At 42.6% G+C, this 27,881-nt stretch overlaps 1 protein-coding gene across 7 annotated transcripts; it reads right to left on the bottom strand.

Moving 5' to 3' along the window:
• Positions 1-1,392: 1,392 nt before the first annotated feature.
• Positions 1,393-27,881, bottom strand: LOC107220389. Of its 7 annotated transcripts, none has more exons than XM_015658961.2 (5): positions 27,526-27,881; positions 13,763-13,863; positions 13,472-13,609; positions 11,681-11,877; positions 1,393-6,321 (listed from the first exon to the last, which is right to left on the bottom strand). In XM_015658961.2, exons 3-5 carry the CDS (start codon positions 13,560-13,562, stop codon positions 5,767-5,769), a joined length of 843 nt encoding a protein of 280 aa, XP_015514447.2. In that variant the 5' UTR covers positions 13,563-13,609; positions 13,763-13,863; positions 27,526-27,881; the 3' UTR covers positions 1,393-5,766. The 7 variants fall into 7 exon arrangements, with proteins under 7 accessions (XP_015514447.2, XP_046587272.1, XP_046587269.1 ...); XM_046731316.1 differs by having other exon boundaries at positions 11,681-11,871; XM_046731313.1 differs by having other exon boundaries at positions 27,530-27,881.

The following is a 27,881-nucleotide window of genomic DNA, read 5'->3' as shown; positions in this document are numbered from 1 at the left end:
GTCAATCTGAGATATCGAGGTAGAACCTTGGTCGAGATGTCACGGAACGCGCCATATGCACAACCAAATTCCGGAATATTTAACCAAATTTCCACGGCAAGCAATCGTGAAAGGTACCCAACCATAACCGCAGCAGTAAAATAAAGCTGCGAATGAAATGGATGAAAAATGTATCCCGGACTTGATCGAGATCTGAATTTTACAAAATATGTTCTCTTAGCGTTCCAGCAATGAAGTATGTAGAAGATACGTTTGATACAGCGATTTTTTCGTTCCGTGAAAACAGAGTCTCACCTATTACAGTTTAGGCCTTTACGCGGTTGTGGCACTCAAAAAATACGAGTCGCTCGCAACCTCGCAGAAGGGCGCGGCCTTTCCTCCGCTACTCGCGTTGAGTTTGATTGAGGAGAATTTAATTGTGCCGCGGGGTTAATCTTCGGGTCAGTAGTAAATCCGAACAACATTTCAGCCGCACGTGCTTTGCAGGGAGTAGGTGTATACGTACGTGGGTTCGTACGCGAAGCACAGGATCGGAATAGTTTCTCGGTCTTCCTTTTCTAGTCTATCTCTTCTTCTCCCATCTTTCCAGCAGAGAATTAGCAGTCTTCTGAATTTCCGCTGATGTTCTCGCTCGGTACGCTGGCCGCGTCTTTCCGCCCTGATAACTCGCCGGCTTTCATTAAAGTTGCACCGCTTTAAGACGGGGTCGCGTAGTCGAAAAATGAAAATATAATACGAAATTCATAACCCGTGAATATAATTCCCGAGCTACGCGGCATCGGCAGGTAGCGAAAATTCTATAATCCATCCAAGTCCGTCACGCGGAGGGTTCTCGATCCATCCCTCGTCCCATGTTGTACCTATCGGTGAATTACGCAACAAGGGGTGAAAGTTCACGCACAAATAATCGACGCGATCCTCCGGAGCTTTTTCAACGTGCCAAAGAACAAAACCCCTCTTCTGTTACATCCTTTGGCACTTCACCTGGGAGAGGTGTACAATGAACGCGAGCAGCTTTCCTCACCCTCGACTTTTTTTACCCGCATTGTGTACCTCGCACGATGTAAAACCCGTTGTTGCTGAAAGATATGATGTAAATCGATATCGATATTGAAATTTATCACGGGCAGGCTTGTTCCTCGTCGTATTTGAAAATTTTCACGTCGAAAAGAACGCTTGGAAACTAAAATTTATACAGTCTGATGCAGGCTCCAGAGATCGTGGATGATACCTGATGACGGGAATATAATTGAGGAAACCGTCGAAAAATTACGAGTAGCGATATAGTATTGGACCGTATTTTATTTATTTTCATCCCCCTGCCACCCTCATCCATACTCCTCGCGTCTAATAATACAGTCTCTACTTTTGAGCTATTAACTTTTCTTTGCATTAAATTGCCAAATTTACATTATTTACTTGGCTCAAGATATTCGGTCACTTACTTTACTTTGTATTTTTCCTTCACACGTAGACACCGTTATATATACTCTTGATTTTATTCCGTTCTATACATCGACAACATTGTTTAATAATATTATTATTATATATCTTTTCACTTTTGCAGACCTCGTTAAACTTTTACAACCATTTTTGATTCATGATATTTTATAATACATTATGTGTATAATGCACAAATACATGATGTAACTTATACACATGCGTGACAAATAATGAATGTAGAATTCTTTCGGTAACGGTACGTGTTGTTCACGTTGCCGTGTTACCGTTGTCGTTATCGTTATCATTATCATTATCATTATTATTATTATTATTATTATTTTCCGAGAATACGCAACGAAAATGTCGACGATCAATCATTGCGAATGTTTTCAATACCACGTCCGATACGCGCAAGTATATATCAGTAAACAATTCAATAGTAAACCAGAGTCAGTTATATGCGTTACTAGCATGCAATGCGTCGGATGGAATGAAATATCCAATATTTTCCAAACCACTCGCGCTGGTAAAAAAAATTGATCACCTCAAACGTAACAACGTTAATCGCGAAACAGACATGATTTGTACTTGAAAATAAATCTCTTCGATGACATTCATGCAGAACGATACAAGTAATACTTTTTAACGACCAAACTTTTTTTGTTGCATTTCTCATCGATGCTCAATGTCGGAGTCGTATGTTCTTTTTTAAGAGAGTGCCTTGGTCGATTTCTACGTTCGCGTATCTCAAACTGTCATTTCATGATTTCTGCATCAAATGAAAATGTATCTGAATTTATTTGTTCACAATTACTTTTAGAATTGGCTGTTGAGCGATTTATCGCGTTTGAGATACATGGACTTCGGTATTTGGAGATATATACGTAAGCGTCGAAATCGACCAGGGCACCCCCTTAACTCCTGTCCCTTCAGCTTTCTCGTCTCGGCAGTTTTCACAGCAATACTGACAGTCTTGTAATTTGCTTTGAAGATTTTTTATCCGCTCATGAATACAGACGTATGTAAATAATCAATAGAGATAGTTGTAACGATCTAATTGCACGTGTATAGCGTATGGACGATCGGATGTTTTTTTTTTTCATTCGCTGTACACGTTATTCAACTTACATACTATGAATTTGATCAAAGGTCCCAAGATTAGCATTTTAGCGTCGATATATGCTTATGCTATTATAATAATATGTTATATTCTATTATTCTATACCTACTGATAAACTATAATTATAATATATACTACAGATTTACACAGTCTAAGGTTGTTGGTCTCATTTATTGACTTAAACAATGCATACTACACATATCTCATTCAACACGCGATGTTTACTAGAAACCCACAGTTTGAAGACCTCACGTATCTTCATTAGAAAACGATATAACGTTCATCATTGCATAAAACCGAAGCGAGTCTCGTTGATACGCCCGAAAATTTATGCTTTTAATTAAACCCACAAAAGGTGAATAAATTTTTAGCATTTTGTGAAGTTTCGTTCGTCGGTATATGTTTGATTTCATTTTTATTCGTTCATTTTATCTATAGTACCAATTATATTAAAGGCGTTCGATTCGCTCAGCGAAATTGGAAAGACTGATTCACTGTTGTATAAATTGTTTATACGCAGGCATTCGAAAAAAAGGGGGGAAAAAAAATTATAAAGCGTTACGCGGTGGCGGTTGCGTAAATATGTTGAAAATACGCATCCTTCGGCCCACCGTAGAAACGTGGGTTAAAAATTGTAGAAGCGACCGCTGAATTCCCAGATTTCGATATAATTCCAGATGTTTGGAAGTACAATATTTACTGCGACTTTTACGACGACCAATGCTATCGATTTAATACCTACTCCATTTGGCACGGGATTCGTAGAGAATGCAGCTGTCGGTGGGTTTGCATAGAAATATTATATCGTAATCAATTTCTCATACAAAAATATTATCTCACTCGCGTTCGAAGACCGAAGAAAAGACTTTAAGCGAACTCGTGGATATAAAGTGCGATAATTATAAACGGAATGGGGGTGGAATCCTCTAATTCAAAGACACACCGATCAGGGGCGGGGCGGAGAGAGGGAGAAAGAGAGAAAGAGAAGAGCTTAATTACGATGATATAAAGATATACAGAAGAAAGAGAGAGAGAGTGAGTGAGAGAGAAAAAGAGAAACATGCAGAGAAAAGGAGAAAAGGAGAAAACGAGGTCCAGACGTCCGAATGGATAGTCTTAAAGCTTTCGCACTCGTTCAGTTTCCTCTTCTTCTAATTCGTATTTTTAGGTTCGCTCTTTGTTTTTTGTAAAAATAACAGTTTCTGTGCGCCACATTTTTTTGTGGCTGGATGGACGTCATCGTACCTAACAATATAACGACTATCTAGTATTAATAAGTGCGTTAAAATTTCTTTTATATTACATCGTAGTTGCGGTTGCGGTAGTGGTAGATAATGGATATTTCTTTGTATATCGAACGCTAATTCACCCCTACATTTCAAAGCCGTCGACCCAAGGATTTCCAACGACGTGCTAATGACGCGTGGGGCGTACGCCTGTAATAATCTGGCGTCTGAAGACGAAGGGCAATTGCGCACCGATTGCTTCGTCGATGGTATGAGTCGGCTTCAGGGCTACGGAGTGTGTGTGTGTGTGTGTCTGTGTGTGTGTTGTGTGCCTATACACATTTTGGCTCGCGAAATATTTGCCTACCTTCGCCCGGCGAAAACAACCTTTACTTGCTTCAAAGTTACAGCTCTGCGGGTTATAATTTTCACCACGCTGCCTGCAACCTGAGATAAGATGCTTGACGACGGTGTGAAGGTAGCTTGCGGATCTAACCACCATTGTAATATCGTAATAAACCGCAGTCTAATTTATTTGTCAAACCGATCACGCTCGTCTGCGTCTATTATATTTCTTGATAGGCTATTTTATTGAAAAAATATATTCACGTTATTATAGATTATTCTAACACATCATTATCAATATATGTAGGTATGTATTCTGCGTTTTTAATGTCAGGTTGCGTTTCTCAATTATAACCTTATTCCATGCTTATTTCTGTTTCTTCTTCTTCTTCTTTTTTGTATATTCGATCTGAGTTCATAAATTTTCAGAGCCTAGACGGCTTACCCGATGTATAGGTTATATTTATTTCTTATACCGAGCTCCAACACTGCTCGTATATTATAGGAAAGGAGAATTGACGGTACGATGCTTGGTTCTTCCAATTTGCTCAGTTTTTTTTTTCTTTTCCTTTCTCTTATTTCAACAACCCGGAATGTAGGAAAAATACTGCTATTAAAAAATTCTGTATACAAAGTTTAGTCGTTATATAGGATTCAGTTAGTATTTTTGTATTATATTATTATAAATAGTAACATGTATAGATTTTATATTTTATAATTTTGAAGTTTTAGCGTGTATAAAAGGCTTATTTTGCGCTATTCTCTTCGTCCGTGTATTCTTCTTGCTTTTGTTCCCTACAGTTTCTCACACTTTTATAGACACGATCATTTTCATTGATCGACGAATAATTATAATCGATCACCCGCGGGATGCGGAAACAAATTTCTTACCCTAACCGTAAATCGACTTTCATTTACGTTGTTTCATACTTTACGTTCATTTTCTACCTTCAGAAACCGAAAACGAGTCTCCGGAATAGAATTACTTTAAACAAGGTGAACTTATACCTTTTCCCTGAGATTAAATTTCTACCCTGAGACGATCATCCGCATCGTCGTTGCTGTTTCGTATAACACGCGAAATTGAGTTTCCACAAACTGACAGTACGGTATTATGAGAGCTATTTTTTATCACGGATTTCATTTCACACCTTTCAGAGATTGGAGTGTAAGGATTTTGTCGCCCCCCACCTATATTCACACAAGCTTACCCATGACGTCGGAATTATTTATATTCTGAACTGCGGGAATTCACTGTCGAATGAAAAACTTAACTTCGAAGAGAACTTGGCCCTGTTTTCGCATCCACATCCGGCGTTCGATTAATCAATCTGATTCAAAAGAGAAAAGAATATATTCCTTTGTCTCAACGATCCCACCGTAATTCATTTCAATTAGTAATTCCACCGCGGATTTGTCTCCTCCGGATATAACAACGGGTACCTACAACTTTTCCGTAAAATCATATCGAAACCAGAAAATGAAAGAATCGAACCGAAAGTAATAAATTTGCATTCTGCAAATGTCCGCCAAGGATGAACCGATCCGTATCATCGACGGCGTCGGTGGTGCGGAAATTCTTCCGGCTAATTTCCGTCGCGGAATACCGATCACGTATCCGTACAAGCGTAATTAAACGCAGGTTGCTCTGTAGGCGTGAACAGCGTCCGGCGTTTTGCTGCACGACGGCATTTGCTTGTCGAATTGGCATATCGACATCCCCCTCTCGCGTTGCACGGCAGCCGGTTTGCCGAAACTCTCGCCCCTGTCGAAATGGCAGATGCTCATCCCCCTCTCGCGTATCAGAGGCCTCGCGAGTACGTCGGTGCGGTCGAAGTGGCAGATGCTCATCCCTCGCTGCCGTTGGAGCGCGGGGTTCAAGGAGCGCGGAAGGTCCGGAAGCCTCAGGGATTCGCAAAAATTTTTCGCCGATTCCCTCCCCGCGCGCTTTGGCGCCTCGCCGAATTCACCCGCGGCGTTTTGCGGCCCGCACTCCGCCATTATCAGCGTCTGAATGTCAAAGGCGCTCTTCGCGCGCCGCGGCGCGTTCTGCGGCGGCAAAAGCGACATGCTGGAACCCACGAAGACGCTGTTCTGCCGCGGCCTCGACAGACTCGATCCGCAACCCGTGGGGTAGACGATCGGGTGCTCCAGACAATGGATGTTGAACTTGGAGCACGCCCGGTGCTGAAACAGCCACACACAAACACACCTGTAGGTATCCCACGTCTCGAGATTGAACCTTGGGCAAGGCGGTTTTTACCACTCTTCACCCTCCTCGAGTGCCAGAACAAGAAATTCGTGAATGTCGAGGGGTTTGTTTGCCAAAAATCGATACTTTTCGTCAATTCGTGCTTCGAGCGTTCCTCAAATCAGCGCATTCGACGGGTACGAAGATCTTTTTAAAAAAACAAAACGATTCATTTTATCTCTAAACTGTTTTTTACAAAGTCTGAAACAGGTATTTTTTTTTTCATTTTTCTTTACAGCCGACTAAATATTGGCATCCTTTGATCATAATCCAATATCGTTGCAATGTTGCAAAATTGAATATATTTAACAAAGTAAACGCGATGAAAAAGAAGTTCAGCGGTTCGGCGAATTTTTGAAACACATTTTTCTCAAATGATTCAGCTCGCGTAGAGTGAAATCGAACCAATCTACTAGATTTTCTTGATTCTTTCTTGTTTGTATTAAAAAAAAAGATCTTCCACAACGATTTAATAAATACCCAATGCACGACTATCTCGTGATTGAATAGATAAAAATATCGATTCTTGACCAGCCCGCCCACTTAATTATTGTTAATAATGAAACAGAAAGCGAAAGTCGTAAAACCATCTGTATAATTTGAAGATCATAAGATTGCTCGTCACCTAGAGAAATCAAAGGAGGAGCAAAATTTGATCAATCCCAATTAGCGCAATACTACATCAACATGCATTTTCGTTATCGATATTGCGGCAATTAAAGGTAGATACAACGATCATTCGCCGTGCACTTTTCATCACTAATATTCCCTTTTCATAACGCGAGTATGTCTTACACATTTTTCCCTGCTTGTTTTCCGTACACAAATTACCCGTTTCTATGTCGGTCGAGTGAGTCTGCAAACGCGCGTGCGCGGAGTACGGAAAAGGCCACTTTTAACTCCTAGGAGCGTTGCGCGCATGCGCTGTCGCGATCAAATTTGACGCTACGCGACCCTAACCTCAATTCCGTGCTACGGGGAAAAAACGCGTATCATACTCTTGCTGTATAAAGAATGAATCGTGCGCAACAAGGAGGCAACGGTCTTTTCACCTCGCGTATATTTGAAATACGAGTCGTAGGTGAAGTCGAAAACGAATATCGGAAACTTACGCTCCACCCGAAAAGACCGAGGAGTTTGCCTCCTCGTTAAACAATATACTATTTCTCGCCCTCCGCAGAGTTGGGGAAGGTCAAGCGGTCCTCGCCCGAAGGTGATTCCATCCACCCGTCGAATCCCTTTCTTGCCAAACCGTGCAATATGCGCCCCCGCAGAGATAGCCTTGCCCGATTCCCGCTTATCCGAGGCAAACCGGCTCCTATCTGCCGCAAATGATCGCTTCGGAAAGCCGCGTCCTGCAGATTCGCAGCGCGTTACTCGGCCTGATTTAGGGGAAACGAACCGTTGTCCTTCGGGTCCCGAGGCGCTGGGCTGGGGATGACAAGTGAGATCCACCCCCTGGCTACCCTCGTACCTTATGCGACGGATTTTCGTCGCTCGGGGAAATGTGGTGGCCAGTTTATCGGCCTTGCCTTGATGCGACGTGACTCGAGCCTTTCGAGGAGCGGATGTAGTTTATTTTCACCGGACCCTAGCAATTTTCGACGTGAAATTTTACACCCGCCGATTCCTAGCCATTCCATGTCCGACGTGGTGCTACTATTTTCTTCTCCTAGGTATACTTTTTTCTTGTTAATCGTAGAATCGTTTTTATGGCACGAATCAATATCGTGTATAGTGTACCTTTTATATACCTCCGTAGTATATCGGAAACTACTGGTCGTTGGAAAAATTTATTGTCAATAATGCGTTTCAATCATCCGCACGGGGGGGTTTCTTCAGAATTTAATGTTTATTGTTTTTTTTTTTTTTTTCTACGAGGAGAGAAATAGGAAGTTGAAAAGTACAGCGGATTTTTGTCATTTGATAAAATAAAATATTGTTTTTGTTTTGCGAATTACTTGAACAAATTGAGCCGGTTCAAAGTTGTGTCTAACAGGGACCTTGGAACTATCTCGGTTAAGTTAGGGGGTGCAAAATAGGAAAGCGACAGATGGTAGGTTCAAATTTCTGACTAATGGAGTCTTGTTAGTGAGATTAAATTTTTGAGAACATTATAACTACACTCTTGTAACGTAATCTTGGTGTTGATGAATTGCCAACACAGCCTACAGCGTGACACGTTCCATGAAATTTGCGGTTTCGTGTAATCCCGACGGCAGTAAAAGTTCCAAGCCGTTCTTCTCGTTTTTTAGAAACTTTTCACAGTCAATCGAGTTGGCCCGAAGGCTCCGAACTCTTTGAATTCACATCAGTTCCATTCCGATAAAATGTGTTACAAATTTTTCAGTTTTTCTCGTATGTTTCCGAATATATCGTACACATGTAGGTACGTTCTACATACACCGGATGTTAAATAATTCCGAATTCAGAGACTGTCGAGGGGATGAATTTTTCAAAATAACTCCATTAGACTGAAATCGGGTCTTGAATTCCGCTCGACGTAAATCCATATGATTGTTTGAACGAATTTCCCTTCCGCAAGACGAAATTGAAAACGGTACTACCCGAGTTGTCGGCATTTTGAATAATTGTACGACACGAAACTCCCATTTATTATCAACGCCATAACCACGCGCCGAATGTTCCCCTGAAAATTTGTCTTACTGTAAAATTTCCCTCCGTTTAATGCAAACGAATAATCATCACTGCAGTGATATACGCGTATCGCGGCTGAATTTGGCAGAATTCCACTTGTTCATTTTTCGACTCTCCGCGATTTATAACCTCGCTAGGAAATCCGGTTCGCACAGAGATTCGCGTAACGTCTGCATGCACGCGTGTATAACGATAAGGAAAGGGGTGGATTACTGCACTGGCACTGCGGATCTGGCACGGAATTTGAATACCCGATATTGTCTTTCGACTTTTTCCCTGCTGTCTATGCTTTCATCCTCCAGTTTTATCCAAGCGTGATTCGCGGTTTAAGAAATTTGTTTCGAGGGCGACGTTGCGTCGTTGAAAAACTTACGCCTGAATTTTTTGCCGCAATTTTATAGGCAGCGATATTACCTTGCGCAAGAAGAATCGTCTGCTGTTCTGGAACATTGAATCCCATGAAAAAAGGTGGATCCCTATTACTTTGCTCACTCCATATTCCCAGAATATAATATGCTATATTATTCAGACGCAGACGACTGCAGATCAGAGCCTGACACGTGAACTGATTCGCAATACGCGATTACCCTTCTCGCCGATGAAAACCGATTCCAAAAATAGACGGGAATTACTCACAGAATAACGTTTATCATCAGTGAGCGAAATGCACGATAAAAAAAAGTCTTCAAACTCGCAGCTCCGCGGAATTTTCACAACATCCATCGATTTACAAATTTGTTTTTTTTTTTTTTTGTTTTTTTATTTTTTTTTTTTCACTTCGTTAATCGCATTACGGTGGCCAGGTCGAAACGGTAAAAGTAATCCCGCCGAGGATTGAAAAGAGGGAAAATAATACGGTGTGATATTCGAAAGGTACGAATTTCAATCCACTTTGCCACCCCCACATTCCACCGGATCTAATTTGCGAAGATTAACTCGCCAGGGTCGAGAGTCAACCCTTGTCACGTATTCCATTTGTCGTTTGCTCCTTGATATCCCGGACGATAGCCGCACGTTGAACAAATGGATTTTGTAATTGCACCTTTTTTCACGTGACAGTGTAATCCGCGGATTTCGAAGCCGGACAGAAGAATTGGAATCGTTTTTGAGAGGCACGGAAGCGCAGGGAAATTTAAGCGGTCGCGACGGATTGCCAGATAGGTGTGTGAATATTTCATATCACGTCGTCGATTTTACCAGCGAGTGAAGCAATAACGTATATACGGGGAGGAAATGGAAGGGGAAACGATGTCGACGTGAAAGTAATGAGGCGGTCACCGCGAAGGTCGGGATTTATTTTACGATAAATGAATCGCGGCAGAGAATCGAGGCCTGAATCCTCTGCGTTTTTTTTTTTCACCCCTGCCGGAAGCCCGGATTGAAGGATTTGATGAAAAATACCCAACAGGCAACGCTTTACGCGCGGGTCATCTGCCCCTCGAAATTCCAACACTTCGACTTATCGACCATGTGATAAAGTGGCGCAATAATAAGAAACGGTCGAGCCTTTTCGGAGGATAATCGTTCCGACCGTTCGTTCCGCCATCCGCGATTAGTCTATCCGAAAGATGTGATCCGACAGAAAATTTGCATGAAAATCACATTTCTTCGGAGTCGCAGACTTTTAATACTAAAAATGCAATTACACCGGTAGTCCAAAATTCGGAATACATTACGCTGTGCGTGTACGTATATCGGTCCGCTTTAATCGCTTGGTAATGAAAAAATTTACATTTCTATCAACTCCTGCGCGACATCGTCGACGCGCGATAAAAACGACGTGTTCATTTATTTATTTATTTTTTTTTCTCGTACCCGAGTTAATGTCGTCTTGGGAAACCGATTCGTGGCTTTATATCGAGCGATTGAAACGGATGTAATGTAATACGCATATACAAGGTATAACGTGAGGAGAGGAATAGTAAAAAGGGCAACAGGATTATCGATCCGATTCCTGACGCGAACCGTAGATTATAAATCGGTGAACAGAACGTTCGAGCGAGCTTCTTTGTCGTTCGTTTATTCGGAAATTGAATTCCCCTCAACTCGATAATGCGGCTCGCGGAAATTCGCCTCGGCGAGACGTCTTTTGTAATACAATCGCAATCCGCGGGGACGTTTTCAATTGGCAACTAAAATCCTGTCGGGTAAAAATTTAAACAACCGGTTGCACGCGGCTGACTTACCTGGTAGCGATGGCCACTAAGCTAAAAATAATCGAACACGACTCGATTGAATGGGTAAAAATGAATCGATTAATCGATTATTTCGTATTTTTTTTAAACGATGCGTACGAAAGCAAAATTATGTAAATATCGGTATGCAGACTTATTAGCGGAAAAGTTTTTGTATGATTTATAGCTTGATTCAAAATATTTTTCAATTTCATGTGAAAATATTCACTCATCTTTCACTTATCGTATCAAATAGGTACTCAGCAAATAAGACAATGATAATAATTGATACTCTGATCACATAAATTGATATTGCATTGCGTCGTTCATCGGAGTAAGAAACAAAAACCGATTGTGAGGAAAAATAATCGAGTTTAAAAGTTAATCAGTTATACTCGATTAATCGGGGAAAAATAATAACGGATCTAATCGAAAATCTATTTCTTCTTATCATTCTTATTACCTGGACCGGGTTTGGATCGATCATCGCACAGCTTTGTCTGTGCTGCTGCTGGAACTTGGGCTGATACGGTTCCAGCATTCGGATCTTTCCCCATCTGTTGAAGAAGAGCGCGATCGCCGCCACCCAGAGCACCAGCACCAGTATCACGATAAGAGCTTCCTCGGCCCTCACGACGACTCCTCCCGGCTCGACTGTACCTTAGAAATTCAAAATCCGTAGAATCTGCCGCTTGCCGTTCATTCGTCAAGCCTTTCCTCGTGGTTTCGCCCCAATTTCACCCCCCACCCCCGAAGCGGTCGAAGCTACACGTGTACGACGGCTGTTCATTTGCGATAGACTTCGATTCGCTCGGACTCGTCGCCGCGATGTTTGTCGTTAAATCGATATATTACTTTTTTTCCTCCTTTTTTTCGCGGGCAAATGTCGGTAATTAGGTAAACGTGTTTGTGTATCCCAGAGGAAGGTCAATTGTATTATACTAACTTGGCCATTTGATCAGTTTGGATAGTTCTTCTCTTTCAGAACAATCGTACATTTACGCTATCTCCGAGTATGTCAGTCAATCAAGCAGCTGTAATCAAACTTCGAAAAGTTGTTTACGACGAGAATATTCGATCGAAATCACTTGACGTACATTTTTCAATTACATTCGTGAATTTCCTTTTTGTTTACCGAGTAGTCGACGATATAAGCAACTGGAAACAGTCCTTAACTTACGAAGCTCACCTGTATCGAACAAACACACTTTTTCTCTGTTCGTTGAAATAATCAAGCCGTACAGAGAAGTGACATTTGCGAATTTGTTCAACACCTGGGAAAATTGAATTTTTACGCGAGAAAATAAAGTTACAGAATTTGATTTTGGCTTTTTACGGCGGTCTGCAACGGTTTATTTAACGGACGAAAGAATAAAGGTAAAAGAGTGTGAAATAAGCAATCAAGTACCAGCAGCGTTAACGGCACAGATTTTTTTCTACCGAAAACTTTTTTCCCATTAAAAATATTAACGACCGTTTCAACGAATGATTGAATCTTGCGCGCATTGCGATCGCGAGAAGGAATTGATATCCCCTCTTTCCAATTTGAATTAGTGAAAGTACGACAGCTTATCGCCTCGCACCGTATCGTAAATTCTAATATCGACGTTTTATCCGTCGCGCAGCCGTTACATGAGGTACTAAATATTGATGCGGGGTAAAAAATTATCGCAGATATGCCAAGCGATAATCGATTTATGAGTTATCGTTGACAAGGCACGGTGCATCATATTAACGGGTTAAAATTAAATCGGGCTCAAAGTCTGTAGCGGGTCGCGTTTTAGAGATGCAGGCTGAAGTCTAACTGTGTAAAACGTAAGTTGTTCAAGAAAAAATTGAATGAATAACGGAGGAGAAATTAATACTCGGTTCATTTAGCGTTGACTTGAAACGACTGTTTTAAACAGGCTGAAAGTTGCCGAGACGTTGCACGTTCAGAAAACAATAATCGCTGCACGTGCGTAAAATTAACCAACAATATTCCAATTCGAGAGAAACGCCGGCGTAAATTTCAGTACTCGGTTTTAATTTTATTCATTATTCGTTACAATAAATTGTAATACATACCCTTTTGAATTCTTCAGCACAAAGGTAGAATGAAAACAACCGATTTACAAACGGCAGGTGTCAATTCGATTCACACCTTCGTTATACGTACGCGAAAATGTGTTAATGGCGGTGACTTCACTGAAAGTGGTCGAATCGATCCGCAGAACCTCCCCTCGATATTTTCGCTATAAAAGGAGTAACTCACCCCCAGGGTAGGTCGCGTTCACTTCCGGCGTTGGGCTCGCGCCTGGGTCCGGAATTGGGCCCATGATAATCGGCGGAACTCGACCGTCCATATCGAACGGGGCCTCTTCCAGTTCCACTTCGATTTTCGTCACGTCATCTTTGAGAAAATAGGGTAAAGAAAATGCGACGCTTTAACCAACCTACGTCGCGATGTTGTATCATTCCAATGTCGATGAATACTTTCCCTCGAATACGACGCGGAATTATTAAGCTAGTAAACCCAATGGCGTGGCGATGCACGCGGACTCACCGTCAGTCACCTTGTCGTCTCTCTGAAATCCCGGGTCATGTCGACGGTTCGTCGAGAGGCTAGAGCCGTCCACGATGAGGCAGGTGGCCGCGGTTTAGAGTCTGCGAAAAGGAAACGGGCTACGTTCAGGCTAATTAGAAAATTAGAAATTGGGTGAGTGCGGGTGAAACGGAGTCGACGTGGGTGAAATATTATTCGAATTTAAGACGGGGGCTGCGGCGAGATGGTGAAACGGAATTTAGGCGGCAGCAGGTGCTCGTAATCCGACTAATATCAGCCCTGCGTTAATCCGAAATTCATACAACAATTACAAAGCGGTAATCAAACATAGTCGAGTCTCCCTGTTGAACTAGCTCTGGCCATCTGTTGTTCGAAAGCCGTTCAACCGTTGATATTGTCCCGGCTATCTCGACTCTGATAAAGCAATTCGTAATTATGCGCTGCACGTACGAACCTGGAGAGGAATTTTTTATGTAGAGGAGTAAGAAGCCGACCCCCGAACTCGGATCGCGAGGGGTTCAAACAAATTGCCGACATTTTTCAACCCTCTGACTCGCGTAGATCAACCGGTGACGGGTCAAATTACTCAGGGGGTCTTAAAAGCTCGTCGCTAATTGCGGCGTCGCCTTCTTCTCATTTATGTTTATACTTGGACCGAGAAGCGTCCGCGGGTGAAAAAGCGATCTGAAAACGACGAGGCTGCCGAGTCAGGCGTCCCACTCCTTTTGCTTGAGGTGTTCTCTCGACGAATGTCGAAAAACCCTTCTGCAAAAAAATGAAAAAAAAAAAACAATCGTAAGCCGCAAACGATTTTAAGATGCTGGCTTTTAACCTGTCAGAGTCACCCTCGAGTCATCCGTTTATCGATAAACTACTCAATTTCCTCGTGAACTTACAGAGACGCTATTCTACGTCGGCTTAGACGACTTTCAATTTTTAACCGAAAATCGAAGCCACTCAATGCCCGCAGACTACGAAAAACGACGCTGACCTTTCCTTAAGCAGGTTTGAGAATTTTTTTTACCCTGGAGCCGGATCTGCGGAGTTAGTTGAGCCCTTTTTTTTTTTTTTTATTTTATTTGACTGAGACCTAATTGGATGTCTCTGAATTCGCCGAGATTCGTTTCACGATGTCTCGTGTTCTTTTTCCTCAATTTATAAAGAAAAGTTACGAATAATTACTTTACGTTTTGCGGACCTTTTCGAAGCGAGTATATATGTTTCTTAAAACAAGACGATAATATTTCTTCCCTGTGTATAATATTTTATTTCCATCAAAGAATATCCCGCTTTGTATAAACCACCAAACGAACGTGATAATGTTTTTTAACGATCAACACCCCGCCGTTTTTCAATTCATTTGGCGCGCTGGTCCACGATGTGTACATACGTATATACGTTACAGAAAGCAAATTGCGCCTTTCGTTGCGTCGTTCGCTTGAGGGGATTTTCCTCGTGTTTTCAAACAAAAGTTTAACAAATGGTTACGTAGCCGAGTGTAAACCATGCGGGGTAAACGCGACCCGAGGGTCCTGTTTGCACTCTCTGAAAGCAGGTTTAAAGGGGTGAGGTGAGTATCCGTAATGTAATCCAGAATTAGTCACGGTAAACGTTACGATAAGGAGCTTTTATATCGGCGGAAGAGTCTGGCCGTCTTAAAAATTTAAGTAAAATCTAAAAAAAAGTTTTATTTACCGGCAGAGTTGCCCAAGTTCCACCGCAACCTAACTCAAGGTAAAGTGTTTATGTATACATTATAACGCGCGTTTCGCGTGAGGGTAAAATTTTCGAGGAAGGATCAGACGACGCGATTTACATGAAGAATAGCTCGCTCAGCGTCGGAGACGAGGAATACAGGATGGGATGTATATCCTGTAAAAATACAACGAAAGATATAACGATAAGTAAACCCGGGAAAGGACCTCTTACCTCGCGGCACGTAAGCGTTCGTTCTGTGCCGAAAAAGCTCCGCGATTCGTTGCGATGACGAATATTTCACATGCGTGTATAGATGTAATGTAGGCATAACATATCCCAGACGATCTGGACGACGGACGAATCTTCTCGTGAATTATACCCACTCAGGATTTCCCCCGCAGATGATCGTTATAATCCTCCAACACACGAGGAGATGTGGGCAATTGCATGTTGTTGCGTGATCTCGAGTCCGAAGGGTTAGAACATCAAAGATAGTTTAATGGGGAAAATCCCTTTGAGGGTATTTTTCCGGCGTGTGATGGTTTGAAGGGAATTTCACGTCGGATTTCGCGCGGCTAAAATCCGAAGTCGTTGTTATATATACTGACAGATATATTTTCGTTGGAAGAATTATGGCAATCGTAACCGAAAAAAATGCCTTCTATGAACCGATTGAACCAAAGTATAATATCGTGAAAGCACATTATCTGGTTGTTAGATGACAACGTATACACTCAAGAATGCATACGAAGAATCGATACGTCCTAATCACAGTTCAGTGCGTCATATTCTGAAGATAAAAATTTCCACCAGATACACTCTTATAAGCTTAACTACTTTTAACGACGAGAAAGCTTACAAGCTTAAAATTTAGTTTCAAGTACTTAATAACTAGAAAAACGCAATCAAGTTTACATGTTTCGTCTTGAGCGCTGTCTAAGTGCGTGCATGTCGACTCAAAGGAAATATTCGATGCTATTAGACTTTAAAGATATATTAGATATTTTTGCAATTTAGACTAAAATACTGTACTAAGCGTTTCGAGGACATAATCAGGCGTGGAAGTAGAAATTCGGGCATTCTTTCGGTGCTTTAATGTGTCAAAGATGATCGAACCGTCTCCGTTCAATCTTTTATTACAGTATGAAATATTTCACAAGGTTTATACGTACCGTGTGTCGGCTTTAATCTTTGTTTAGAAATTTTTCAATTTCAATCGCAGACATGTAAAACCGAAATGGAGAAAAAGTATTCTGCTCTTGAATCCCGCACTGAATATTATAACATAAGTATACCTACCTACAGTGAACCAACTTTGTACCGACATCAAATTCTTTTTTCAGCACTGCAGCGAAAAAACTTGATCAATTTTTTCGCCATACCAACTCAGCAGTATTATTTTCTTTTACACCGAAAATTCTTCTCGCAACGTTCCTCGGCCAGACAGATTTTCGTCATTCCGGTAAGATGAACCGCGTGTCGTTATAAGATACGGGACGAAAATTCTTGGAAGACGATTTCTCGTTTGGCAGAAACGGTAAAAAATTAATCAACACCCACACGTATCTTGTTTCTTCCCAACAACTTGATGTCAGCAGCGCAGCGCGATTTCAAAACTGGGTTGTCCATTCTGGGCCAATTTCATACCGGATTAAACGCGACCCTGCATAATCCCATTCGCTGTGTATCATGATCACCGGCAAGCCTGGTTGCAATGAGATCATTCCACGCCTGCGCGACCAGGGCGACAACGCAAAGCCTTTGAAACGAGCTGGGTTTCTGAGCCGAATTCGAAATGCGTTTGCAACAGCGTGCGAAGGGACGGCACGAAAGAACAGGCGTCGTAACAACGGACGAGGAGTTTCGTGAGCGTGGAGTTTAAGGAATGAATGTGTCTTGTTCCTGAACTTTTCGGAGGAACGTTATTATTCGTACGACAAGAATAGAAGGGCGGAACTAACGGCGTTGATTAAATAACGCGGCACGAGCTCGACTTCCGACAGCTGGATCGTTCCGTTGCCTCTTCAGTAATATCGCTTTCCAATGAACCGAGAAATGCTGATCGAGGTAAATTTGATGCCACTCACCTCGGAATTGCCCGAGGCTTATTTCAGCTGGCGTAAAAGGGCCCCGACTGTAACACGAGCCATTAATATAATTGGGCTGATTCGCAAATAATTAGCCCCTTAGGGCGCACCCTTCCTTGTAGGTTCCCAAGGTACTCGTGATATTGCGCAAGCCTTCACCAGGGAATCACAATAAGAAGCAGCTGCCCTTACGTTCTGCTTAACTTCTTGGCAACGAACCGCGCCGTAAGACGGCTTACGTTGGTACTAATTTAGCGGGGATAGAAAAGGAAAACCAATTATTCCTAGCCTTAACCTCATCAACGCGATCTCTCCATCACCTTTGCTTTTATATCCGACTGATTGTGAGATGAAATCACGCACGAAACGCGAATCGAATCGTCGGGATTGTTTAACTTGGTGAAACTTGCGTCGAAGCAGTTTTCTCACCCCAAAAGTTCGACAGTTTTCCTACAGACTGCACGATCCTCGCTCCACATCCTCCACTCTTCTCATACGATGTTAATTCGCTGGGTAAGATTCACGGCTCATGAATCACTTTCGAACCCTTCTCACCTAGTTTTGAACAAAGACCTTTCCAAGCCATAAGCTCTATAATATTTATGATTTTTTTTTTTTTATTAATTTGTCTCCAAAACGGATAAACGGATAGAAATAATTCGGGAGTTGAAAATTCATCGTAAATTATACCCTTCGTTCCGAGGAAGAAGACTGAATCTTTCTTCTAATTCAAATAAACTAGTCAAGTTCTTGACTTTCTTTTGCGACTTACGATTAAATCGAGTTATCGTGATTGATTGGAAAGTTGAATCTACTCGTCGAATCGTCACCGATTCTGATTATTTGAATGGAAAAAAATCCTGATTAAATCTGGGACGGACGATCTGCGAAGCTCCCTTGTACTGTCATTTCCACAAGTGAGCCCGCACCGACCGCTTTTCACCCTCCGGCGATCATTGCGGTTCCGCTCTCTAAATAACTGAACGCACATCGTGCGCCTGGCACTCGGGATTCCAAACAGCGATCGAGGGTAACGGAGTGTCTTGCAGCCCCGGACACATCACGGGGATGTAAACAACCACCGCTGTTCCCCAAATGACGTAGGGAAGGTCCTCCGGAAGGTCCGGAAATTCTCGGCTAAACCCGAGCTTGGCTAATTTTGTGGCGGTAGCTTTACTAAGCCCGATGAAATTCCGCGAGGTCGTAACGTCGAGTGGCCCTTGTGGTTCAATTTCATTCTGGGGAACTCGATGATCGATAGAAAAATAAAACGTGCGGCGTGAGTAGATTCCGTTGAAACAAAACTGCGAGTCTTTATATTTTTTTTATTAAATACGGACGGTGGTGATGTATGGGGTTTTTATTCGACTTGCGAAAGCTGCGCGTGATAAATTCTTGGGGAATTACGTGAGTACGTGCATATTTGCTCTGGGTAAATTTTAGTCGCAAAACCCAGCTGCGGATACACCCTCGGTTTTTATTCGGTGTTTCCGTTTCTTTCGGTCGACATTCATCCCGCGTCGCGCGGTTACGCGGATTCAGTTATACGTGGATTTCATATGTAGCAACGTTGTGTCTCGTGTATGACGCGAATTTACTGCCGTTGCATGTACGGTATAATCTTCTCCGACTGTTATAAGCCCGCGGTTACGTTACACGAGCTTATGCAACGCGTTGGCCTCCCACTTTCGTGTCTGTTCAACATCCTCGGCAATAACATGTATGCTTAGTTCACTAATCACCGAATGTCGCTAATGGGTACAAATAAGGAGAAGAAAAGTGACGATAATAGAGGCAAGAAAGAAAAGATAGATATTATCTTGAGTGATTCTGTCCGAAAACAATCAGAAGATGGACACAATTCTCGTATTTCGTGAGCTTTCCTTGGACCGGCTGCTGCTGGCACGCATTCATTCGAATTTCATATCGGGCACATATGGGGAATTCCATGCAAACTCGACCAACGTCTGACCCTCGCTATTTTTGATTTTGTTCAAAAATGTTTGCGCGATTGTCTCAACTCTGACACAGTATCCTGAATAGTTTCAGATTTTTTGTTCAACCGGTCAATTGTTTATAAATATTTAAAGCTATTTTGAAAACGACCATTTTTTATATTCTCAAAAACTATATTTTTCATCCCGAACATTTGCAGACCGGGAATATTTTTCTATTCTTTTTAGAACTTGTCGTTTCTTTTTTCATCACCCAAAACATTTTTCAAACTGTTTGAAAATTCCCTAAAAATTCTTCAACTTTTGTTTTTCACTTCGATTGGTTGGGTTCGCCTGGATTTTCCCATATATATGCGCAACAATTATTGCTGAACATTTTGGGCGAGGAAACTTTGATATTGTCAAAACTTTCCAGATATACCTCGAGTTAATACTCAGGGAAATATTGAAGGGAAAAATAATATCTGGCCAAAGCGCCATTCGGTCATCATTCATTTCCATTATTTAGCACCTGCGAGACGTGGAGGTAAAATTTCCCGGCGAGATGATAACGAATTAGTATTATAACGGTACGCGCAAAACTTTGCCCGAATACGCAGCTGATATTGGACAAAGTACCAAGCGCATATTTATTATGTACGATAACTTTGCATACAGCTCTTATATGTAAGTCGGTTTACGATCCAGTAAAGAAGACTTTTTATACACCAAGTATTATACCCCGCGCGAAACGTGTCAGCGGATCTGCCTTATCCGAAGATCCGAATCTTGGCTGGCTCAGCGGTTGGTTCGGTCGATGATTGGGTGTAATGTCGTTCTCCGCACGATCAGGGACCACGAATCAGCACGGTTTATTCAAGACGTATCTGTCAGGGATTTATCCTTTGTTTTCGCGGGACGAAATCCACGGTGATCGATGGCCGTTGGCGGAAAAAGGGTCATTGGCACCTCGACGAACCGGCAATGACTACTTTAATCGCAAATATAACCACCAATGGCAATAACGGTCTTTGTGCCAATGGTGTTACATCCATAATCGAACACTAAATTTCTTAAACAAGAAATTTCAGTTCTCGCTATAAATGGAAATTGGACTACAATACAATTTACGTTCTATACCATAATTACACGGTTTATTCACCCGAAGATATTCTCTTTATGCCGAATGCAGGGTTTGGCTGTACGATTAAGGGCTCTTGTGGCATGTTAAAAATTCAACGTTTAAACAAGGAGATCGGGTCTCACTCTTCGGAGACCCCGTAGTCTATTGCTTGAATTAGAAGTACGGTGGCGAGTGATACAAACCGAAATATCAGCGTCTCCAAAATTGCTTTAAACGACGATGAAACTTTTTGAAAATACCGACCTCGTTACATAGAATTTCGGTAAAGCTTTTCACTCTTTTTACCGACAACTGCTCCGTTTCGCTATCGGCGGTACACAAATTATTTGACACGTCAGATATTTTCATACCTCTCACCCTGTTCATTCGCGTCGAATAACCCAACGGAAACGCAAGTGTGTCGGTGACCTCGACCAACCAACCGCGGAATTCGATTATTTCCCGATGGTATTTCAGTACATACCTATACATATACGTGTGTACATTCAGGCGGGAATTCAGGCAGCATGCAATCGAAAGTGGAGAATATCCCAGGTGGATTATGTCAGCGGAACCACGGGCGAGGAATAGGGAATGGCAAATTGATCAGTCTAGGCTTAGCTCTGTCCTTCATTTTCCACTCTGCGTTGACTGCGGCGTTGTCCGACGCCGCGACGCGTGGAATGCACTCACTCTCGGCAGGGTGAACTTGCAAGCTGCTGCACTTGCACGCGGTTAAAGAGCAAACTCTGCTCTGTTTGCAGACACATCGCGGTTCTCCGCAAACCGAATTTTGGTATGTATGGGTACGCATGTTTCTGCGGAACGACGCATTATTCTGCTCGCCCCGAATCTCGCGTTTGCTCGGTATCTATAAAATCCACCGAGGGATTCCTTGGCGCTTTCGGACCGACGGACGATGCTTTTCGACGGTTTCGCTGCTGCGTGATGGGCCATCGGGCGCTTTTTATTTCGCTTTATCGACTCTCGTTGCTGCTGCGAAAGCACGCGAAACTGGTGGAAACTCATCGTTCGGCCTCATCGACTTCCGATTCGTATTTTATGTTCAACTGTACGCCCTACACCGGCTTTACCTTTGACCTCGGCGCGACGGAATCGAAAATTCCCTTTCGGTCAAGCGCGAGGCGTGCCTGAGGCTCGATCGAGCGAAAAATTAAATTAAGATTGAATTTGCGTTGTGCGAACGGAGAACTTCGCCGTGGATTGTATTTTCGGAAATAACACAGCCGATTTAGCAATAAAACATCGCGCGTTGATACAGTGAAGAAAGAGTATAAAATGAGAAAATAATCCCGGCCTTCTAGTTTATTATTCTTTTCAAATCTGTTTCATTTATTTTGACAGACCGAATCTACCACCTCATTATTCTCCTCTATTCGTCCAGAACGCGCGTATATGATACACGGGGGAAAAAAATAGGAGCGTTGAATTCGTTTCGTTTTTCATTTTGCGTACGTAGACGTTGCGATTCATGCAAGAATTATACGACAACTCGTTGCAGGAGTTGGATGAACAAAGCGTGTGCGAAAATCCGGAAAAATGTTTTTACTGAAATTCTCCATCAGGGTCAAAACATCCGGGTCAGACTTTTCGATCACGAACTACGTCGAACCCTTTCTCCCCCTGCATTGTTAGATCGGAGCAGCTTCCTTCCCGTTGTAATTCCGTTCTGCGGTACAGTTTCCCAAAACACAGATTTCACCCTCGCGCTTTCCTGATCGCCGCGTCTAATCCTATCAAACCTTTAATCGGATCAACACCCCGGCAGGTTTCAAGGGCGTGGCAGATGTCTCGATTAACCGGAAGTCCCGGACCACCGAAGGCTTTCGCGTGTAGGCAAGCAGCGTCGCCGAGAGGTTTCGGCTTTTTTAAGCGTGACCCGCCCGCCATCGTCAGGGATCCTCTTCGCGGGAAAAAAAATCCTGTTTTCTTTTTTCCACTCGAGAAACTTGGCACTCCTCGCCCTCGGCTCGTGAAAGTATAGAGTTGGCGAGGGCCAGAGGGTGACGAGGTATCTCATTTATTACACGTACCGAGATAAGCTTCGGGTCGGCCTTCAATTTCCACGCCGGCAACGCTTTTCTCAGGGAAAAACTGCACTTCGCAATGCGGATTCCGGCCATTCCTCGATCCTCGGCTTCCCGCATACACGCACAGACACCCACATACGGTCTGGAGAACCTTTCCTCATTCACGGCGCGATTTTTCCCCGAGGGAAAAGATCGATGGACGTTGAATACGCCCGCTGAATCACCCTTGAAAAATGATCTCCGCTTTCTTTTATCTCGATTTTTGATCAACGGATAGATCGCGTGTGAAGTATATATATAATGCATGAAAGGAGCGAGATGGATAGGTGATTCTTTTTTTCCTTTGTTTGACTTTTTGTAAATCTCACACGTGACCCTTTGTTACATTCCGTGATCTTCCTAAAAAGCTCGGCGAGCTGCGGCCTGCAAGTTGTGTTACATGTATATGTATATTCTTATACACGCGGGACTTCTGAGAATTTGATTTTTCTCTCTCAATTTTCATTTTCAGTCTGCGGTTTTGAGGCCGCGCCGAGATGGCACCACGTCTGTTAAATTATGCACTGCCCCGATACTACAAATTAAGGAGCAGAGAAATCTAATGTGTGTTCTTCGCCCGATATAAGTACACGACGGTACGGGCTGAATCAAGTCCCGGCAAAGTTTAGCGTTCATTATTTTTAGCCAATCGATAGAATATCGATCAGTGGATGTAGCATAATGCATAAGCTAGTATTTCGCATCGACCACTCGGCCCATGTTCGGCCTGACTAGTGGAATACATCCTTAAAGTTAAAAGGGTAGAACCCTTATCCCTTGCTTCACAGTACGTCGGATGTAATATCAGTCCGCTGGTTGTTCTCATTCTCGTGGATTTTTTGCTTCGCCAAACACGCGCTTATCAAACACACGAGAATCCGGTTCTTTTTTCTGAACATGGAAGTCTGAGATGGGCTTTTGAAACGGAAATTTGGTTACACCGGAAGAGCGTTAAGTATAATCATAGTTCGTACGCGCAGGGAAAACCTGAAAAACCGGGAAAACTCGGGGAATTTAAAAAATAAGACTGGAATTTTGAGTCCAAGTCGAAGAAATAAACTCGTTCTTATACAAAGTACTATTGATCTTGAGAAAAAAAAAAAATTGCACGGCGTGTATATTACTTAATACGAAATCTTCTTTCGTTTTTATCTTACGGAAAATCCCAGGCTAGTGTTTGTAAGTTGATAGTCAGACGGTAAAATATAGTTACTAGGTAATATTAAAGGCATCAGTTTTAATATGTAAAAAAGACTTGTCATTAATCTGCGTCATATTTCTTGAAAGGTTAGTGGAAAAATCCTATTTCCAGGCTGGAATACGTGGAAAACTCGGGGAATATCAGGTTCCAAAAAACGTACGAACCCCGATAATCTACCATAGCCGGTCTCTCGCATCCCTTTGCAATTGCACGAACAAAAATACGCGGAGAAAATTAGCTACAACAATGATGGCTATTGCCGAACTTGCGAGAACTAATTTGGTTTGCTGTCTCGAATATTCGACTTGGTTAGCCAGGTTAAAGAAAGCTCTATCTACTCCCCAGTGAGTCGAGTTAAGTAGAGAGCAGAGGCGGGTAATTTTGATAAGAAACTCCACAATTAAGCATTTTCACCCTCGATTACCCTGCAGCCGCATCTCGACCCAGCTCAGGTGAGAATAAAACGAAAAGGGAGAGAGAGAAAAAGCAACAAACCGCTATCCCGTGTACAATCTAAACCTACGAGTCGCGGGATTCGCGGCGACTGTCGGATGTAATAACAGGCCTAAAGATTCCGCCGAAACAATACAGGATCAACAATGGCGGCCCGAGTTGATTAACTGAAATATAATTTGAACCGGGTCCGGGAGGCGAGATTCTCTCTGGCGACGCGGACGCGAAGATTGCGACGCGATACAAATTCGCTCCCCGAAGACCGATCTCCCTTGGGGAAAGAATTTAATCATCCGAAAAGCTGTATTGTGTTTACTTGTCGCTATTTACGCCGTCTACTTTCTGCATGTAGGAAAGTCTCGATAATCAATCTCGGTGTATATTTGCCATGAGAATCTTGTAATGCGTCTGCGATATCTCGGACCTGTCAGATTCAGGCCGCCTTCCGCATCGGTGTGCCACAGTGTTTATCCAAAGCGCTCGTTTGGCTAGGGAACTTGACGAACCCAAATTTTACCGTTCACTTTTGTCCATTTTAGTGAGAATATAATCAATCTAATTGATGATATTCACTGAACTGGAAATTATTGGTGGATCGATATCGAAGCTTCTGGATTTTTCCACACTACAGAATCATACGCGTCAAAATGAGCAGAGTAACAAATATAGCGATCAATGTTTCATTTGTCACCACAAATTCTTGTTACGAGCATTTTATTCATTTTTTTCTAAAACAGTTATCATTTTTTTAATTCAAAATCACATTTCTGTCGCCATTTTTGATCGCCGTACGTTGTAAAGTTGAAACAATTTTATTTTGTGCGTAGCTTGTTTTAAAATTAATGAATTCCGAACATGGTCTTCTATATTGCTAAAACATATTTGAGAGAATGAATATGAGAGATCACAGTGTCAAATCTGCACGTTCGAAAACGGATAAACATAATTCACGAACTTGAGCTTTCGACGAAATGTTTTTGCTCGCTAATATATTTGGTAGCTGATAAATTCTTGTATAAGACACGACGAGTTGATTGGAAAAATGGAACCGAACGGTGCAAGCTTCGGAAAGATGGGGATCATTTTGACAGTGAAATAAAAATTGAACAGCGAAGACATTGAAACGCGCTGAAAGAAAAGTAGAAGAAAGTCTAGTTTTTATTTATCTTGGATTGGCACAGGCGGCACTTTAAAACGTTTAAAAGTTTGATCGGGTCAGACGTGACGTGTGAATAATCAACGCGTGGTATAAAAACCTTGACGTCTACGCCGGTACGTATCCGAATAGTAGGTCGTTTTTTGAACGATGTTCAAGAATTACATGGCCGAGAATAGACCGTACTACATACACCAGATAGTGGGTAAAGTCGCTGGCAAGACGAGAGCGTTTCGGAACGAACGAGGAGCGCGGCATAAATGCGCGAGTTTTAAGGTACCGCGGTGGTTTAAACTAAAGAGAGTCGAATCGAAACAGACGGTCTGTTGTTCGGTGGAAAAGCTTTTTCACCACCGTTGCACGAAGCTCGATTATGTACCTTGTGAAAATATTTAGAAAACGAGAGCCACGCTCGTGTTTGACTTCCTCGGGCTTAACGATCACGTGACACGTATTTAGGTGTACGCGTTTGTTCGGCGGGCCTCAATTGATGACGAATTGAGAGAAATTTAAATTCGTCGACTTGCTAATTCACCGACGATAACTACCTAATTTTTCACCGCCTTTGCCAGAAACTTACGTGAAATCTCCAAGAAAAACGCGCGAGGAAGCGAATACTTAGAAGAGCATGCAAAACGCCCGCTCGTTTTAGCGGCTCGTGAATTAGGGTTGTTGAAAAATTAATTCGCCAAATTTCGCGTGCACTTGATGATTAATCGGCCATGTATTTATCGGCACTTTGTACAGAAATACGCTTGACTTATTGGCCGCTGTTCAAGAGCTGCAAGCAGCCGGCAGGCAGACTCGCAATTATCGAGATTAAGCCGACCTTGCGACATATGTTCTACGTATACCGTAAAGCAGCCGAACGTATCGTGATCCGCATTTAATGTAGCGGTATTAAATGCGCAGCAATCGAATCTAGCCGAATTTAATATCCGCTGCTCTGCACAAGAGCGAAAAATTTCACCCTGCAGAAAATGTCGATGGACGGGTTACGGATGATATTATAAATTTGGAAACTTCGACCGTCAAACTCCAGCGGCATCTGGATTTTCGGGTGGCGGGTTTATATCGGTGCGCCGAATCTCCATTCACGCAATCGAGTTTACCTTAGGCCGAGAATTCGAGCAGACCTTTCAGAAATACGTCCCACCGACTAAATAACTCTGTTAGTTGTGAACTAAAGGGGGCTGCGTCTCGACGGTATTCGAAAGATAATCTAGACTGGATTTGTGTACATTTACAAGGGTGAATCAAATCAGGGTTGCGTAAACTCTGACTGGGTCGTTTGCATCTCTCCTTATCGGATTGACTCGACGGTGCGAAATTAAAATAATCTCGGTGAGATAATTTCGGAATTGGCAAAACCCGACGCTAGGGTTATATTTCGTGCCTCTGTATTTTTTTGCGAGATCTGATGGTGCAATAAAATGAGAAACGATACCGCATTCAAAGATTCGATATGTTGTAACTACAGAAATGTACCGAATCCCGTTTCACGACTGAACGTTAACCGTTTTAACGTTCGCCGGCGGAGGATATCAACCGGCTATGAAAAATGAAAGGGGTAACCCATACACAGTGACAAATGTAGCCACAAAACGAGTGGCGATAACCGTTTGACGATTCTCTTCACCGATCGTGTAGCGAATCGCCGATTTGCGATACGCGCGCGAAATTATTGCGATCCGAGGTTTTATTCATCCCGCCATCAATCGGTATTAATTTTTGATTGCAGAGAGGGAGAAGTAAAAAGGAAAATAAATGAACAAATGTTTAATATTTATACATACTTAACGAGCAATTTATTTCCACGCCGCAATTAAACGACCCCGGATTATTATCTCTCTATCAAACACCACGACATTCCGAAGCGGAAGCATTACAAAATTCGCAAGGAAATGATTCGGTATTAATTCTCCAACCGCGTACATCGTACAAAAAATAAAAACACAAAAATGTATGACGGAAGGGAAAGAACGCGAAGGTAAAAAGACTTTTGTCAAGATGTAATTTACCGACTCTCCAGTCACCGGAAGCCCTTCGGTCCAATCGGAGTTGGAAGTTGACTAACGAAGGCAGGCGAACATCGGACGAAGTTTAACAGCCTTGCACAGAGAGAAGTCCGATGTTCAGAAATAACCGCTGCAAGACGTTCAACGTTCAGACGATTCGCGCGCACGGCAAAAATCGGCGCCGAGTCCGCTGCACTTGGGAGTAATAAAACTTGTAAAATTCGATCGGTCCCCAGATCGGCACGCGATAAAATTGGCCTAGAGCTTCAGGGACCGGTTCAAGGCCGCGCGTTTCGCTCGTAAAATCGCGCCTACTACTCGGATTTCGAATTTCCGTCAGCGGTCCGCGCGAACTGAAG

The sequence above is a fragment of the Neodiprion lecontei genome, chromosome 2 (assembly GCF_021901455.1).
Source record: "Neodiprion lecontei isolate iyNeoLeco1 chromosome 2, iyNeoLeco1.1, whole genome shotgun sequence".
Lineage (NCBI taxonomy): Eukaryota > Metazoa > Arthropoda > Insecta > Hymenoptera > Diprionidae > Neodiprion > Neodiprion lecontei.
Note: the sequence above shows the minus strand (reverse complement) of the source record. Positions and strands in the feature narration are given on the sequence as shown.